General features: G+C 38.0%; 1 protein-coding gene across 2 annotated transcripts in view; it reads left to right on the top strand.

Moving 5' to 3' along the window:
- KHDRBS2 (KH RNA binding domain containing, signal transduction associated 2) overlaps positions 1-14,060 on the top strand; it is a 439,124-nt gene that overhangs the window by 132,221 nt on the left and 292,843 nt on the right. For both annotated transcript variants that reach the window (XM_072857819.1, XM_072857818.1), the window contains exon 2: positions 2,893-3,020. In XM_072857819.1, coding sequence (XP_072713920.1) covers positions 2,893-3,020 — 128 coding nt within the window. The remainder of the gene's footprint in view (positions 1-2,892; positions 3,021-14,060) is intronic.

The following is a 14,060-nucleotide window of genomic DNA, read 5'->3' as shown; positions in this document are numbered from 1 at the left end:
TCTCTGCTGGAAGAGCCACGGTGCTGGCGGCCTGAGGAATGAGACCGCCTCCTTTCCGCAGAGCGAGGCCGAGATGTCCCTCCTTGAGCGTGGCTGGCGGAGCTGCTGTGCTGCATGATGGGGTACACCTCATATTTGTTGGCTCCCACCTTGCGGTAGATGTGGTGGAAAGACGCCTGGCAGATTGGGCACACAGCTCTTCTGCGGATCCACTCCAATATGCAGGAAAAACAGAAGCTGTGCCTGCACCAGCTCACGGAGGCTTGGTCGTTAATGGTGTCCAGGCAGATTGGGCACATTAGGTCCTCAGACGCATCCAGGGGCGCAGCCTGGGGCACCTGGCTGGTGCCGGCAGCAGGGGAAGAGGTGCCCTCTTCTGCCAAGTCCTCCTCCAACGCCATCTCACGCTGCAAACAAAGGAGATACAAAGCTCATGACCTGCCCTGGAGACTCAGCCTGCAGGAGGCAGCAAAGCTGTGGAAGTTGAGCGCTAAAGAGTTGCCCGCTCTGCCTCGGGGCTGTGCTTGTGCTGCCACAAACGCCAGGGACCATCCCGGGGCAGATGAGTGACACCAGGGGTGCCTTTGCATGTTCCTGCTCTCAGGGCAGGGTGGCGACTGACCTCTGTGACACGTGAAGGCAGGAGAGCGATTCCTGGCCTCTCAGCAATGGCAGGCCGAGCCTGGGGGCACAGCAGGTCGGGAGCAGCGCCCCGGGCCCTGCCGGTGTCCGTGTCCGTGTCCGGCAGATCCTCTCTGTGCCCTCAGAAGGGAGCCCGCGGGATGGGGGTCCTTCGTCCCCCCACCTGCAGACGTGTGTCCCCGAAGGATGAGGACAGCACTGTGGCCCTTCAGGGCTGCCCCACGCCCCTAGAGGACTGATGTCACGGGGGCCACAGTGACTCTCTGGTGACGTCACAAGGCTTGCAGGGGCCTCACCCAGAAGACACAAGCCCCAGCCTCGGGGAACAAAAATTCCCCAGATAGCTCATCTGGCAAGACTGCCCCGCTGTCGAGCAGAACCCCGTTGCCGTATTTTTCATATGAATTTTGGACACCAGGTTTCACTGTTCATATCCAGCACTACATTCTGTTTTAGAAATAAACGATCTCATTTTAAGACTAAAAATCACAGCATTTGAGCTGGGGATCCCAGCCCAAGCATAGACTCCTCACTTTTGCCCATGCATACAACATTAAAGTAGTACTGTAACTTTAAGAGTAAGACGAGAAGATGTAGACCAATGCAATACTGCCTTGTGTAATTACTTAGGCATATGTGTAACTAGAGTGTATCAATACTGCACCTGCATGAAGAAGCGGTGTGCTATCTTTGTGGAGCTACCGCTTAGCACCCGGTGTTACTCAAAACTTGAAATAAACTGGTATCTCGGTTCTGTGTGTGAATTGGTTGTTGTAGACCGGGTAACAAACTCTGTTTGTGAGACAACACAGGTACAGCACTTTTCCCTGTTTTTTTTACCTTTGTCGCTCCCCTCTGCACCCCCATAGCACAAACCTTTGTATAATTGCGTTGGAGCTATCTTAAAAGAGCTTCCTATCTATTAAACCTGCCTGAACGAAGTATTTTACTGCAGAATATTGCTTTGTGAGCTCGTGCTTAATTGATGCTTACTCCCACTGAATGCAACATACCACGTTTCTTTCCATGTATATTAAAGTATTTTATAAAAATGAAAGTTGTCCTCCTGATTCTTTTAGTGAGTATTAAAATAACTTTTTAATTCTAAATTAGGGAAGGTGTATTCTGCCTCAGTTCTTTTACGTGTGTTCTCTCAGAGTTTTTAAAAGATCTTATAACAGTGGCATTAGAGATCTGTCTGCTGGTGCAGGCTTTAAATAAAGTATTTGAGCTAGAATAGGCAGCTTAAACATTTATTAACAAATCACGATGTGGGCTGTCGTCTTACATACATTTTTGCGTACTCTTGTTGCATGTCAAAGAAACTTGTATGTGTGTTACTGATTGCTGTCACTGTGTTACTCTTCTCCATGCTTGCTTTCTGGGCCTTAAAACTGCATGTTTCTGAGAGCCACAGCTGTCCCTTTTCAGCCATAATTGAGTTATAGTTAACTCATCATAAGTATTGGCATTTCTTTTGTAGTTAGTAGCAACAATACAGCAAATGCAGGTTTTTCAATAGTACCTGTACTGTCAGGAAGCTCTCAGGCACTGTTTTAGATGTTCTTTGTAGGGTAATAAATTCAATTGTTTATTATTATTTGTTGCTTATAGAGCTTTAGGGAATAAAGAACTCAAAACTATTTAAGCTGAATATATTTGTGGGGTTTTTTTGTAAAGTGTGTGTTCTACATACCAATATTATTCTATATATACATAATGATTACTTACTGCATTTCTTTAATGAAGAGTCTTTTTATGCAAGAGTTAATTTTATTTCTTATTTTGTACAACCTTTAAATGATTCAGAAGTATTTGAATGGAAACTCAGTAATAACAAGAGGTTTCTTCAGTTTTTTTACTACTCTTACTACAAGTTAGCCATTTTTATTAGAATCTGACTTAATTCTAGCGCGTCATATTTAGAAAATAGCATCAAGTTGTGATGATGTGATCCTCTTTTAGAAGACTGATGGACTGAATCGGAAATCTCAGGTGTTCCAGCTGCCACTGAGATCATTTGGCTTCAGTTTCAGCTGTGGAAGAATTAGTTGAGGAGTACAGCCTGTGGATTGTCACCTCTGCCTCAGCACTGGTGACAGTCCAGGTTTTTTCTAAGACAACGTACATGTCATGTTAGTGCAAACAGCACAGGTGTTCAGTTCATAGTCTGTATTATAATGTGTAAGTTTAAAGTTTCTGAGGATGACAAATATAATTTCACTGATTGCTTTTTTTAATATTTTTCAGAAATTGAAAAATTTCAGGGTTCTGAAGGCAAGAAGGAAGATGAAGAAAAGAAATATCTTGATGTTATCAGCAACAAAAACATAAAGCTCTCAGAAAGAGTTCTGATCCCTGTGAAACAATATCCAAAGGTACTGGAAATATAGTCTCACATCTGTTTACTTTTTCTTAATAGGATGATGAAATAGTCATACATTTAACTATTTTTATTGACTCTTTTTATGCAGGCTTTGCGATATTAAAACACAAAATAGAAATAAAGGTCCTATTTGAAGTTATCTGTTATTAGGTATTGTATGTTCTAACTTTTGTCTCAGGGTCTTTCAGAAAAGCTGTTGAAGTGAATGAGATTTTTTTTTTTCTCCTTCCAGTAGGTTTTGTAGCTGGTCCTTAGGCAAACTGTTGAGATATTTCCTTATAGTTGTTTTTTTCACATGTACCGTCTTTTTAGAAAATGAAAGACCAGTTAACAAAAAAAGTATTCTAGCAGGATAAAGAAATAATGTTTTTATAACTCTGAAAAGTTAACTTAAGTGTGCTGCAGCTTCCTCATACAGGAGTTGGGGGATTTTCTCTGGTGTAGTAAGTTTTAAAAGAGTACTGCAAGCTATGACTTTGATAATGTATGTCCCTGTTTATAAAATTCATCTGTCTTTCCACCACATACTTTCTTTATATTATATTTTGTTCTCCTCACTGCTACATACTATGACTAAAAAAGCATTTTATTTTCCTTGTAAAGAGCCCCAAATTCAGGTGCTTGTCTGAAGTTTTAGTTTTTATTTTACACGAAAGAAGAGAATGTTGATTTTCTTTTTTTGTGTGTGTGTACAGTGTTGTATTTTACATAAACAGTTGTTGTAATAGTATTCAAACTGAAATGGTAAACATCTCTACTTATCTCTAGAATATTTTTTTCTTGCTTATTTATTATCACATGGTATTTGGTTCACCATTAGCCTTGATTACACTCTCAGCTTTTTGCTTTATATTTTCATCAGTAAGAGCAATAAATTACAATGGGTAAAAAGCCTATCAAACAAAATTAAAGGTGTAAAAAAAAAAAAAGAAAAAAAAATTGAGATTCAATGATTCCAGCTGACATTTACCTCCTGACTAGTGAATATAAAACTGCGATAATGTAATCATCCAAATGGTAAAGACCTTAGAAATGCACACAGTGCTATAAGGAATTACTTTCTTGCTGCATAGCCTGAGGTGCTTTGACTAGATTTGTGGTATTTTGTGTAAATGCTATAGGTGACCTGAAGTTCTTAGTAAGAATGTAATAGGGCTGTAACTTTATAACGGCAATGTGATAATTATTCAGAATACTATTTGATGAAGATAGTAGAATGAAAGACAAACTATTTAAAAGACAAATGCAATAATCTATCCAATATAGTGCCTGAATATGATTAAATTAACCTTCATTTCCTTTAATGAGCTTGTTCTATTAATGAGTAGTAAGATGTAAAGCATTTCTACAGGTTTTGAGCAGTGAAATAAAAAAAAAATCAGTGTGGTGGAAATGAAATAATTATTCAGTAATGCAAAATACACTCTTAGAAAGTTCCTGTAGTTCATTTGCTAGCAATATACGTGCTCAGCATGGAAGTATTCCCAGAAGTGCAGGTTTCATGCTCACATCTAGCACATCTAGGAACCATCTGTGACACGTACGCGCGTGCCTCTCTCTCTCCCTCTCTCTCTCTCTCTCCCCCCCCCCCTTTCTGATAAAGATGGAGGCTTTTAGCATGGTGATCACCGGCTTTTTGCGCCTTTTGTTCTCTGCCGTGCCCCCAGACACGTACACACCTCAGCAGGGGAGGAGGAGAGGCGGGAGCCCTTGGTCACCAGATCGGGTCCACAGCCGCTGAGGCGCCTTGGCTCAGAGAAGCTTCTAGATCATGAGCAGTTATGACCACAGCTCATATCCCACCCAGGCTATAAATGGGGCACCGCCAGAGCCCCCCCCTGTGAGCATGCTCTGCTTGGAGTAGCGGGCCCACGCTTACGGCCTCTCCTCTTGGGTTGGGACTGTGCCTGAGGTAACTTCCCAAGATTGAGTGTCTTCACCTCCTTTAGTGAGTGATGTCTTCTGGATATATTCTTGAGTGAGCCGTCACACACACACACACCCCTACCCCCCGGGGTGAGGGATTGTATTTTTGGGGTACCCACAAGAGAGAGTTTCCCCTTTGTGAGTGAGTGTGTGTGCGCACTTTGGATCATCGTTCTTCTGCATGTTGCCGTGTAGTGACAATACCCCGACTGACACCTCGAACCTGTTCAGTGTTAAATGTTATCAGCCTGTTGATTAGTTTCGGTTTACCCCTGTTTCTGTTGTCTCACAAACAGAGTTCATTACCCGGTGTGCCACACCCACTATGCACACAGAGCTAAGATACCGATTTATTTCTGTTTTTGCACAAAACCGGGTGCTGGGTGGTAATTCCACAAAGCTAGCACACCCCTCGTTCATGCAGGTGCAGTATTTATACAGTGGAGTTACACGTATGCATAAGTAATTACACAAAGCGGTTTTCTATTGGTCTAAATCTTCTTGTCTCAGTCTTAAAGCTACAGTACTATTTTAATATTCTGTGCATGCTCAAAGGTGAGGGGTCTCTGCTTGGGCTGGGGTCTCCAGCTCAAAGGGTGTGATTTTTAGTATTACAATGAGGATAGTTCACGTGAGCGTGCTTCTTATCACACTTCTACTAGTTGTTTCAGATGGTTCCCAAAACATCTTAATTAGCTTACATATTTTGCCAGGATGTGCTTCACTCCCAAGGACAATAATTATTGATTAGATGTTCCACATTCAAGTATGAATCCCTCTTATCAACTTTACATATGTCTTGGCCTTCCACCAGCTCTAGTGTACTTCTCACATGTGAATATTTAGATCAGACCTACCTTCCACGCATACCTGTATAACACTGAATCTGATTGGCTACGATTCTCCTTGGTTTCTGTCATGTGGTTTTGGCTGTTTTGTGAAATAAAGTTGTCTGAGCTTGTCCATCGTTTGAGTTAGTTTCAGTGTACCTCTGTGACACCAGCCTTTGAGGATTGCATTTGCCATTTGTATCAAACTGCTGATTGCTGTGGTCTAGTGTCTTATCTTTTCTTGATGAATTGTATACATTAGATTACTCAAAATCAGTACACAGTGGTTGCTTCAGATTGCTTTATAAATAATGAAAAACAGTAGAAATTGGTTAAAAAAAAACCCATTAATTTTATACATTTAGCAGAATATGGTAATAAAAGCAGTTGATCAGACTTGTACTTACAAACATTAAGAAAATTGCAGTATGATTTCACCTGAGAGGCATTTATATTTGAAAGAGCATTATTTTAAATTATTCATTCATTGTTTGCTGATAAGCTTTTTTTGGGCAGTGCTGAGTCAGCAGGGCTTTGTAAATCTGAAGAGAATATCCAAGAGTATAAAATTTTGGAAAAAAATTCTGACCAGTTAAAAAAGAATGTGGTTTACAGACTCTATTTAGGAATGAGATCAGTCCTTTAAAGACACTTGCTCTTATTTTAACTACATGTAGAAATATAAATTCCTCCAAGGGAACCCTTGGCCTAAAGGATTATTATGGTCTGTAGGTTAAGCTGCAGTGAGGGTAGATCCCTTCAGTGACAGCTGTAGAGTCAGAAGCAGCATTTTAAGGTTTGAGTAAAAGTTAACTGAACACAAAAGGCTCCTAGTGGCTAAACAGCTCTTGAAGTTGCAGAATAAGTATTATAAAATGGTCTCTACTCAAGTGTCTACAGTCTGATTTCTGAAATTGCTGGTGCAGACAACAGGAAAATAAAATCAAAGACTGTGATTAGCAACAGCAGTCTTATGTTACCAGCTCTGTTAAAGATACAGGCCTCTCTCTTCTTCTGTAAAAGAGAGATCTAAAAAATAAATAAGGGTGTTACTTGGTAGTTCAGCAATGATCTTTTCTGAGCTTAATTATTTTAAATCTCAGCAGCCTAAGTAAAAACGGCACCTCATTTACACACACTCCTCTATGCAGCAGATCTTTTTAATGCCCTCAAAATTTCTTCTGAAACGGTGATGCAGTCTTCTGTTTGTTGACCCTTTTTCCTGTCCCATAGTGCCATTTTTTTACTTTCATGATATGTGAATTCCAACTAAGGCAGACCAACAAAAATACTCAGAAGACTATTTGTTGCTGACTTTTCCATTTTTCAGCTTTTGTAGCTGTTCAGTTTAAAACTTGCATGAAAATACCCAGGGCTTGTTCACAAAGATTTTGCCATTGATCAGTTGAATGTTGTATTTCAATTATATCAAATATGGGAAAAGAGTAGGTTATTAAAATAAAAAAAGAAAAAGAAAGAAAGAAGAAAACAGAAGTCTGAAATTATCTTGTTGCTGAAAAACAAAAGCCACAATTTAGAGGCTTGGTGAGAAACTTTGTCATTTGCATGCCAATACCTACCTCTCAGAGAGTCAGAATTACTGTAAGGGCTTAGGGTCAAAACACCCAAACAAGTGTAACTTACACCTTCAGTTATTGTCATTAAATTTTTTCTGGAAGACCTTGGATTTTCAGTAAGCATTTTCTCTTCATATGAAGTACAAAAAAGGGTGAGTTTGGTTTGAATTACTACCTCATCAACTCCCAAAACCACTATTCTATGTTCAAGATGAAGGAACCCAAGTCAGTTCAAATATATAGATTTAATGATTTCTTTCCAGTTGTTCTTTCTAGAAATTAAATTCTTACTTGGTTAAATCTGGGTTTGGATATTTCCTTTCCTTCTGATGTATCAACAGGTAAATTAGTCTAAATCTAATGGAGTTGAAATAAAACGGACAAATTTAGAGCCAAAATGCTGAGTTATTTATTTGCATGACAGTTCACATTCAAGATAAAGAAATTCAAGTTTTATAAAATTTCAGTTACATTGAAATTGCAAATTCTGGAAAAAAAACAGCAGTTAATTAAGGAATAAATTTTCCAAGTTACTTAGTTACTGAAGACTGGGAGGTGTAGTGAAGTTGGAGGTGATGACACCTGGAAATAATGAACTCTTCTTTTTTCAGTGAAGTACAGAAATCAATACAGTGTCTTCTGAACAAAATATGGTGTTTAATAGTTTCTAATTATATGATTATTGAATAAAGATAGATTTGTCTATAAATAAGAGGATGATAGGATATTTATTATATAGATATAATTATATAAGTATAATACTAAATAAAAATAGCTACAATTTGCTCTGATGCTAGAGTGAGTCATAAAGTGAGAAAGTTTTAAAACAAAATCTCAGTTTAAGTACAGAATTATATTTCAATTTTCCCTCTAGTGGTTTGTTAGATAATGAAAACTATCAAAATATAAGATACTAGAAGTATGTTGTGCTAACTACCAGGATCTGGTTGGGGAGACAAAGATAACAAGCAGGTTGATTCTTCTGAATGACTTCCATGACATAGAGTTGCAAACTTCGAGGCACTGTGTCTTCAGAGGATGTAGTGTAATAAAGCCTCTTCCCTGCACAAAGGCTCAGCTGATGGGCAATAATGGTCCAGTTCAGAAATATGGTCTGGCTTCAGCTGAGCTTCCTAACCCCTGCTGGCTTCCTCCTGGATGTTTAACTACCATTTTTTGGGGGAAAAAAAAAAAGAGATAATCCAGCCCCTTACCCTTTGAAAGGCTGGCACCCTGCTTTAGAGTATGTGTTTCTGGGGAAGAGACTTAAGCTAATGTTGATGAATACTGTAAATTAAGTTAAATTTCAGATTCTTGATATTCTGTGTTTTGCCTGTCTCATGATGGTTCTTTGAATGATGAATGACTCGACTGAATTCACTTTTCTCACTCTCAGTCGTTTTTTAAACTGGTTATGTTGTATATAACATGTCAGGTTGGAGACACTGCTCTTGCAATGAAATTTATTTGTTCAACTAAAATCTTGTAAGGTATTTTAATCTCTGATATATTAAAACAGAATTCACAGGTGATTTGAACAACAAATATATATATAATATATATACCATATTTATTTTGTATACGTTACACCTGGGAGTGAATCTCTCCACTAAAAACTTTCTTAGAGGGCATTTGAAACAAATTTTGGATGAAATAACCATTTGCAGGAGTAGAACTGGTTTTGTACTTTTCCTCTTTCTAATAAATTTAGCATAAGTCAATGGGATTGTTTTATTTGTTTTAAAGAGTCCCCTATGGAATTACAAATAATTCCAATGATCCTGAACACGGAGATTGTATTAGTGAAAGCCCTGTCCCGCTATCAGCAGTAAGGCAGCTATCAGCACTAGATCAGTCGTTTCTCAATTCTATCAATTATGTAATTAATTTAAAAGGTAAAGTTCATTGGTGCTCAGTAACCTGAAACATTCCTTTTTTGCATGTATATAAAATGTATCATTCCCTTATATGTTGTTATGTAGCTCAGATTAGAAATATAAGTAAGAGGCTGTCTATATTAGTATAGCGGAAATTCCTCAGGACAAGAAGATAATGTCACCTGAGCTGAGATTTGTGTCTGAAATTTCCCCCATTAACCATTATTCTAGTTAATTACTGTATTTCATAGTGTGTCGATTCTATGTTAAAAATATACAAGCAAAAAAAAATTCTGAAGTAATTCAGAAGAGTCCTAGCTGTGGCAGATAGATCTATGAATATTATTCTCCCCAAAAAATGAAAAGAAGAACTTGCTTTCTTGGTATACTTTATTCAGTAGTACTTCATACAGAGAAACAAAATGTTTCTGATGTTTCTGTTCAGTATATTTGGAATTTTAATTACAGGCATGAACACAAAAGAAAAAATACAATTGATAGTAAGGGGAAGATGGCACATACTGGTGAAGATATGTAAGGGAATTGAAAGAAAACAGGGTAAAGACTTTGGATAGAAATAAGTATAGAGACGCTTCAGTCACTGTATCAGTAGAAAAAGACCCTCACTAATGAGGAGAGAGTGAAAAAGGCTAGTCATGCCTGAGACAGAGGGAAGAGCAAATAGACTAGAGGATGGGACAGAAGGTTTGATGCAGAAAAAGGAAATACTGTGTGTACAGTGATGTTTCATTGCATGGGAAAGTAATTAGGAAAAGGGACATAAAAAAGGTAAGAGACAGGAAGACTAAGAGAAATGAAATGATGGAACTCAAAGACAAGACAAAAAGAGCAATTCATTACTGCATTAAGAGAAAGAGCGTGGGGGCCAGTCTGAACTGGTGGATATGCTGATTCTCTGGCAAGCAGTTATATCCTGATAGACATCTGCCAAACAAAAGTGTGTGAGCAAAGGAAAAAAGATCTAGTGTGGAGGCAGTTCAGTTGTCCTTTAGTATTTTCAAATGTGTATGTTTCTCTGTGTATATTAAGAATCTATTTGGTCTGATCATTTATTGCTCTCATGTAAGATAAATTCATCCAAATGTGCTGTTCTTAAAAATAGCATATGACTTAAGCAGCTTTATACACTTAAGCCGCTGTGAGCAATTTCTGCAGTTCCTTGAGCAGATTTTTGCTATTTACTAACCAATAGTTTGGCTTTTGTTGTTTCGTATAGTCATCTCCTTTTTTTGTGATAACTTGTTTAAGGAGCATGTAAACCTGGCTTTGCAAATTTGTTCCTTTGTACTGTTTAAGAATTTGAGACCTTGTTTAAAACCTTAGCTTTATGTAGCACATAATATAGAAAGTTTTTGTTTGCAAGCTTGTCCAGTGCACAGCATAAGTGAAAACGATATTGACTTCGGTGAAATTCTGCCCCCTTTGTGCTTGGCTTCAGCTTAGCTGGATTTCAGCCTTTAAGGGATGGCTCGTTTTGTTCATTAGTTTTGCTTTCTGTGAGCGCAGATACATCAAATAGCTGACAAGTCAGAAAAATAAACAGTATGTATATAAAAAAATCTTTAATATTGCAGTGCATCTTTTACTATTTTAAAGATTCAAATAAAAGTCAAAATTGTCAAAGCACTGAATAATATTTGTTTATATCATTTTATACTTCATAAACCCATGACTTCAAGCAAATAACTCATACAAACTCACTGATGCTAAAGAATCCATTGTGAAGGGTCAGCTTTTCTGTTCTTGTTCTGTCTTTAATGTCTGGCTCAGACAATTAATATGGTGATTTTTCTTTTTATTTAGCTTTCTCCTTCTTTTATGTTTTCTTTCTCTCAAACCTGACAGTTGCTATTCTGCTTTCAAAGTAATTGTTGTCATATTAATCATCTCCAGGTGATTTGTGTGTTTAGTTCCCTTTTAAGTAAGATAGGAAGAAAAAGATATAGTGATACGTCCATTAGATGGATGGACAAGAAAATATAAATTTTAAGGAAAATGGGATCTGGGCTGTCAGTTCACTGAGTAGCCAGGTCTTCAAACTGTGATTTATGTTGCTGTAATGAAATGAGGACCTTGTTGATACATAAGGCAAAAGGAAAATTTGATCTGTCACTCAGTCCTGGAGGTGTTTCAGGAGATTGGAAAAAACACTCCAATATTTTTAATAAAAAGAAACAGAGCTAAGTGTCTAACTACAGAATAAGGATTTTCACCTGCCCTACCAGCATTTTTTTCCTCCCATGCAAGACAAGAAAAGCCTTCATACTTGGAAGGATACTAGAATTTAGACTGATGCCAAACTAAATCTAAAGATTATGCTTGTTCTGTTTTTCAACTGAACTTGAGAGGCCCGAACAGTGAAAGGCAGAAAATTATTAATTCAGATAACGTGTACTGCACTGAAATTGATGCCGTGAATAGTTGTTTAAATACAGAATGCTTTCTCATAGGTCTTGACAGATTTCTACCCCTACCAGGTATCCTGGTTTTGGGTGTTTACACTAGTCAAGGACTTTCAGCTTCCCATGCTCTGCCAGGTGCACAAGAAGCTGGGAGGAGGCACAGCCAAGATCGTTGATCCAAACTGGCCAAAGGGCTATTCCATACCATGTGCCACCATGCTCAGTGTATAAACTGGGGGGAGTTGGCTGGGGAGCAGCGATTGCTGCTCCAGGACTGGCTGGGCATCGGTTAGCGGGTGGTGAGCAATTGCATTGTGCATCACTTGTTTTGTATATTCTTTTATAATTGTTATTATTATTTTCTTTTCCTCTGCTGTCTTTATGTCAACCCACGGGTTTTACTCCCCCGCCCTCGGATTTTCTCCCCCATCCCACCGGTGGGTGGGAGGGTGAGTGAGCAGCTGCATGGTGCTTAGTTGCTGGCTGGTTTTAAACCACGACACCAGGTCTTGATGAAGTAACTGAACATGCATCTTTGTAACAAAATACCACTTTTTATTTTATAAATTTGTGGAGGGGGTTCAAACTTCCTTTTTAATTAAGGCCCTTTCAATTTTCCTATTCAAGTGTAATTGTCACCCATAATCTCTGATCCACACAACACCAGAAATAATAGGGGCAAAAACTTGTTTATGTTCTGTGTTTAATCTGGAATTTAATAGTATTTGATGCTTTCATTAAACCTCTGGTTTCTGGAGTCACTGATGTACAGAAAAGTATTACAGAAAATTTATATACAGTGTTTAGTACTTAATGTTCAGTACCTCTTGAAAAGGTACTTGAATAAAAATGATTCAGTAATGAAAGACCAGCCCTTAATTAAGCTGCTCAGATATTAGAAAAAGTATCTTTGAGTTGTATACTATTTAATTTCTGCTTCATACCGAATTTCCTATTAATCTATATTTTCCATCCTGATCATTAATTTTATTTCAAATACACTAGCAGAAATATTTCAAAATTCAAATTATAGTTTTTCAGTAATGTTGACTTCTTTGCTACAAATAAATAGCTGTTTGTAACCAAGTTGTTTGCTTTAAATCACTTCTGTATGAACTATTGTCCAACTAATTCGCAAAAGTGAAATCAAGTGTGTGAACACTTGAATAGGAAAAAGTGTAAAAGCAGTTACTGTCATTGTTGTTTTTCTCTATATCTTCCTGTATTCCAGCTGAAGAGAAAAGGCAAACCTCTCAAACCTCAAAACCTCATTCCACTTCTCCGAAATTTTCTTACGAGTGATGTAATTCTGCTATTCAGTACAGTTTTTTAGTATTTCCAGCTGTACTCAAAAAAACAAAATCCATACAAATCTTCTGCATTTAATGACAACAGGTATTTGGAAAATTCAGACAAATACTTTAGCTGTACTTTCAGTAAAATACATGAATAAAACACCACACACATTTTTCTTTTCTGACTTACTTAGGACCTGACCTTTCATCCATCTCTCTGCTTACCTTTTCTATCAGGAGATGAACCCTGACTCCAGTGTTTCCAGGGCCTATGCCAATCTTGCAGAACTCTTGAGTGGGTATAGAAGGTAACTTGATTTTAATATGTCCCCATTTTTGTTAATGACTTACTTGTTTTCATAACACTGCTGTTGAAATCAGCTTCCATAACATGAGCTAGCCTTTTCATCATGTTGAGAAATTTTGCTCTGTACAGACCTCTTTAGAAATTGTTTCATAAAATTGTTCCTGACTGCAGAGAATAACATGTAGTCCAGATAACATTGTAGAGATTTGCCCCTCTGTTTCATTTAACTGTCCGTGGCTGTATAAATCTTTAGCAATGTAATTAAAACAGCAGCAAGATGATTAAAAACAAGTGGCAGAAAAGATATTCCCAACATTAAAGGACTTTTTTTCCCTGTTTGATTATATGATTTTTGAAAGACTTTTCACAGGGTATCTTTCCTTTATTTATACATGCAGATATGTAGTTCAGCCTCCAGCTTTTACTGTTTTCTTCCTTGAACTCACCCTTAAAATTACAAACAGAACAGGGGCACTAAATTGCTACTTTGTGATTTACAAGGACTTACTCTGTGCTATTATGGTGGAACGCAGTATTGCCTTCCATATTTCAAGGTAGGCTTTTAGAGTAGTTATAATTTAACATTCCATATAGCAGAGCACTCAAAGGCCAAAAATAAGTTGGAGACACCCTTTTTGCTCAACACGCTCAATAAGTAAACTGGTCTTGCTCCAAGGAGTTGACAGGCTGGAAAACACAACATAACTAGGAAATCAGACAAAAAGATCAGCAAGAGAGAGATGGTAGCTGGCAGCAGCAGTGTGGACAAATTCTAGTCACTTGCCGGTGGGAATGTT

This window comes from Ciconia boyciana, chromosome 3 (assembly GCF_034638445.1).
Source record: "Ciconia boyciana chromosome 3, ASM3463844v1, whole genome shotgun sequence".
Classification (NCBI taxonomy): Eukaryota; Metazoa; Chordata; class Aves; order Ciconiiformes; family Ciconiidae; genus Ciconia; species Ciconia boyciana.
This window is presented reverse-complemented; position numbering and strand designations above follow the sequence as displayed.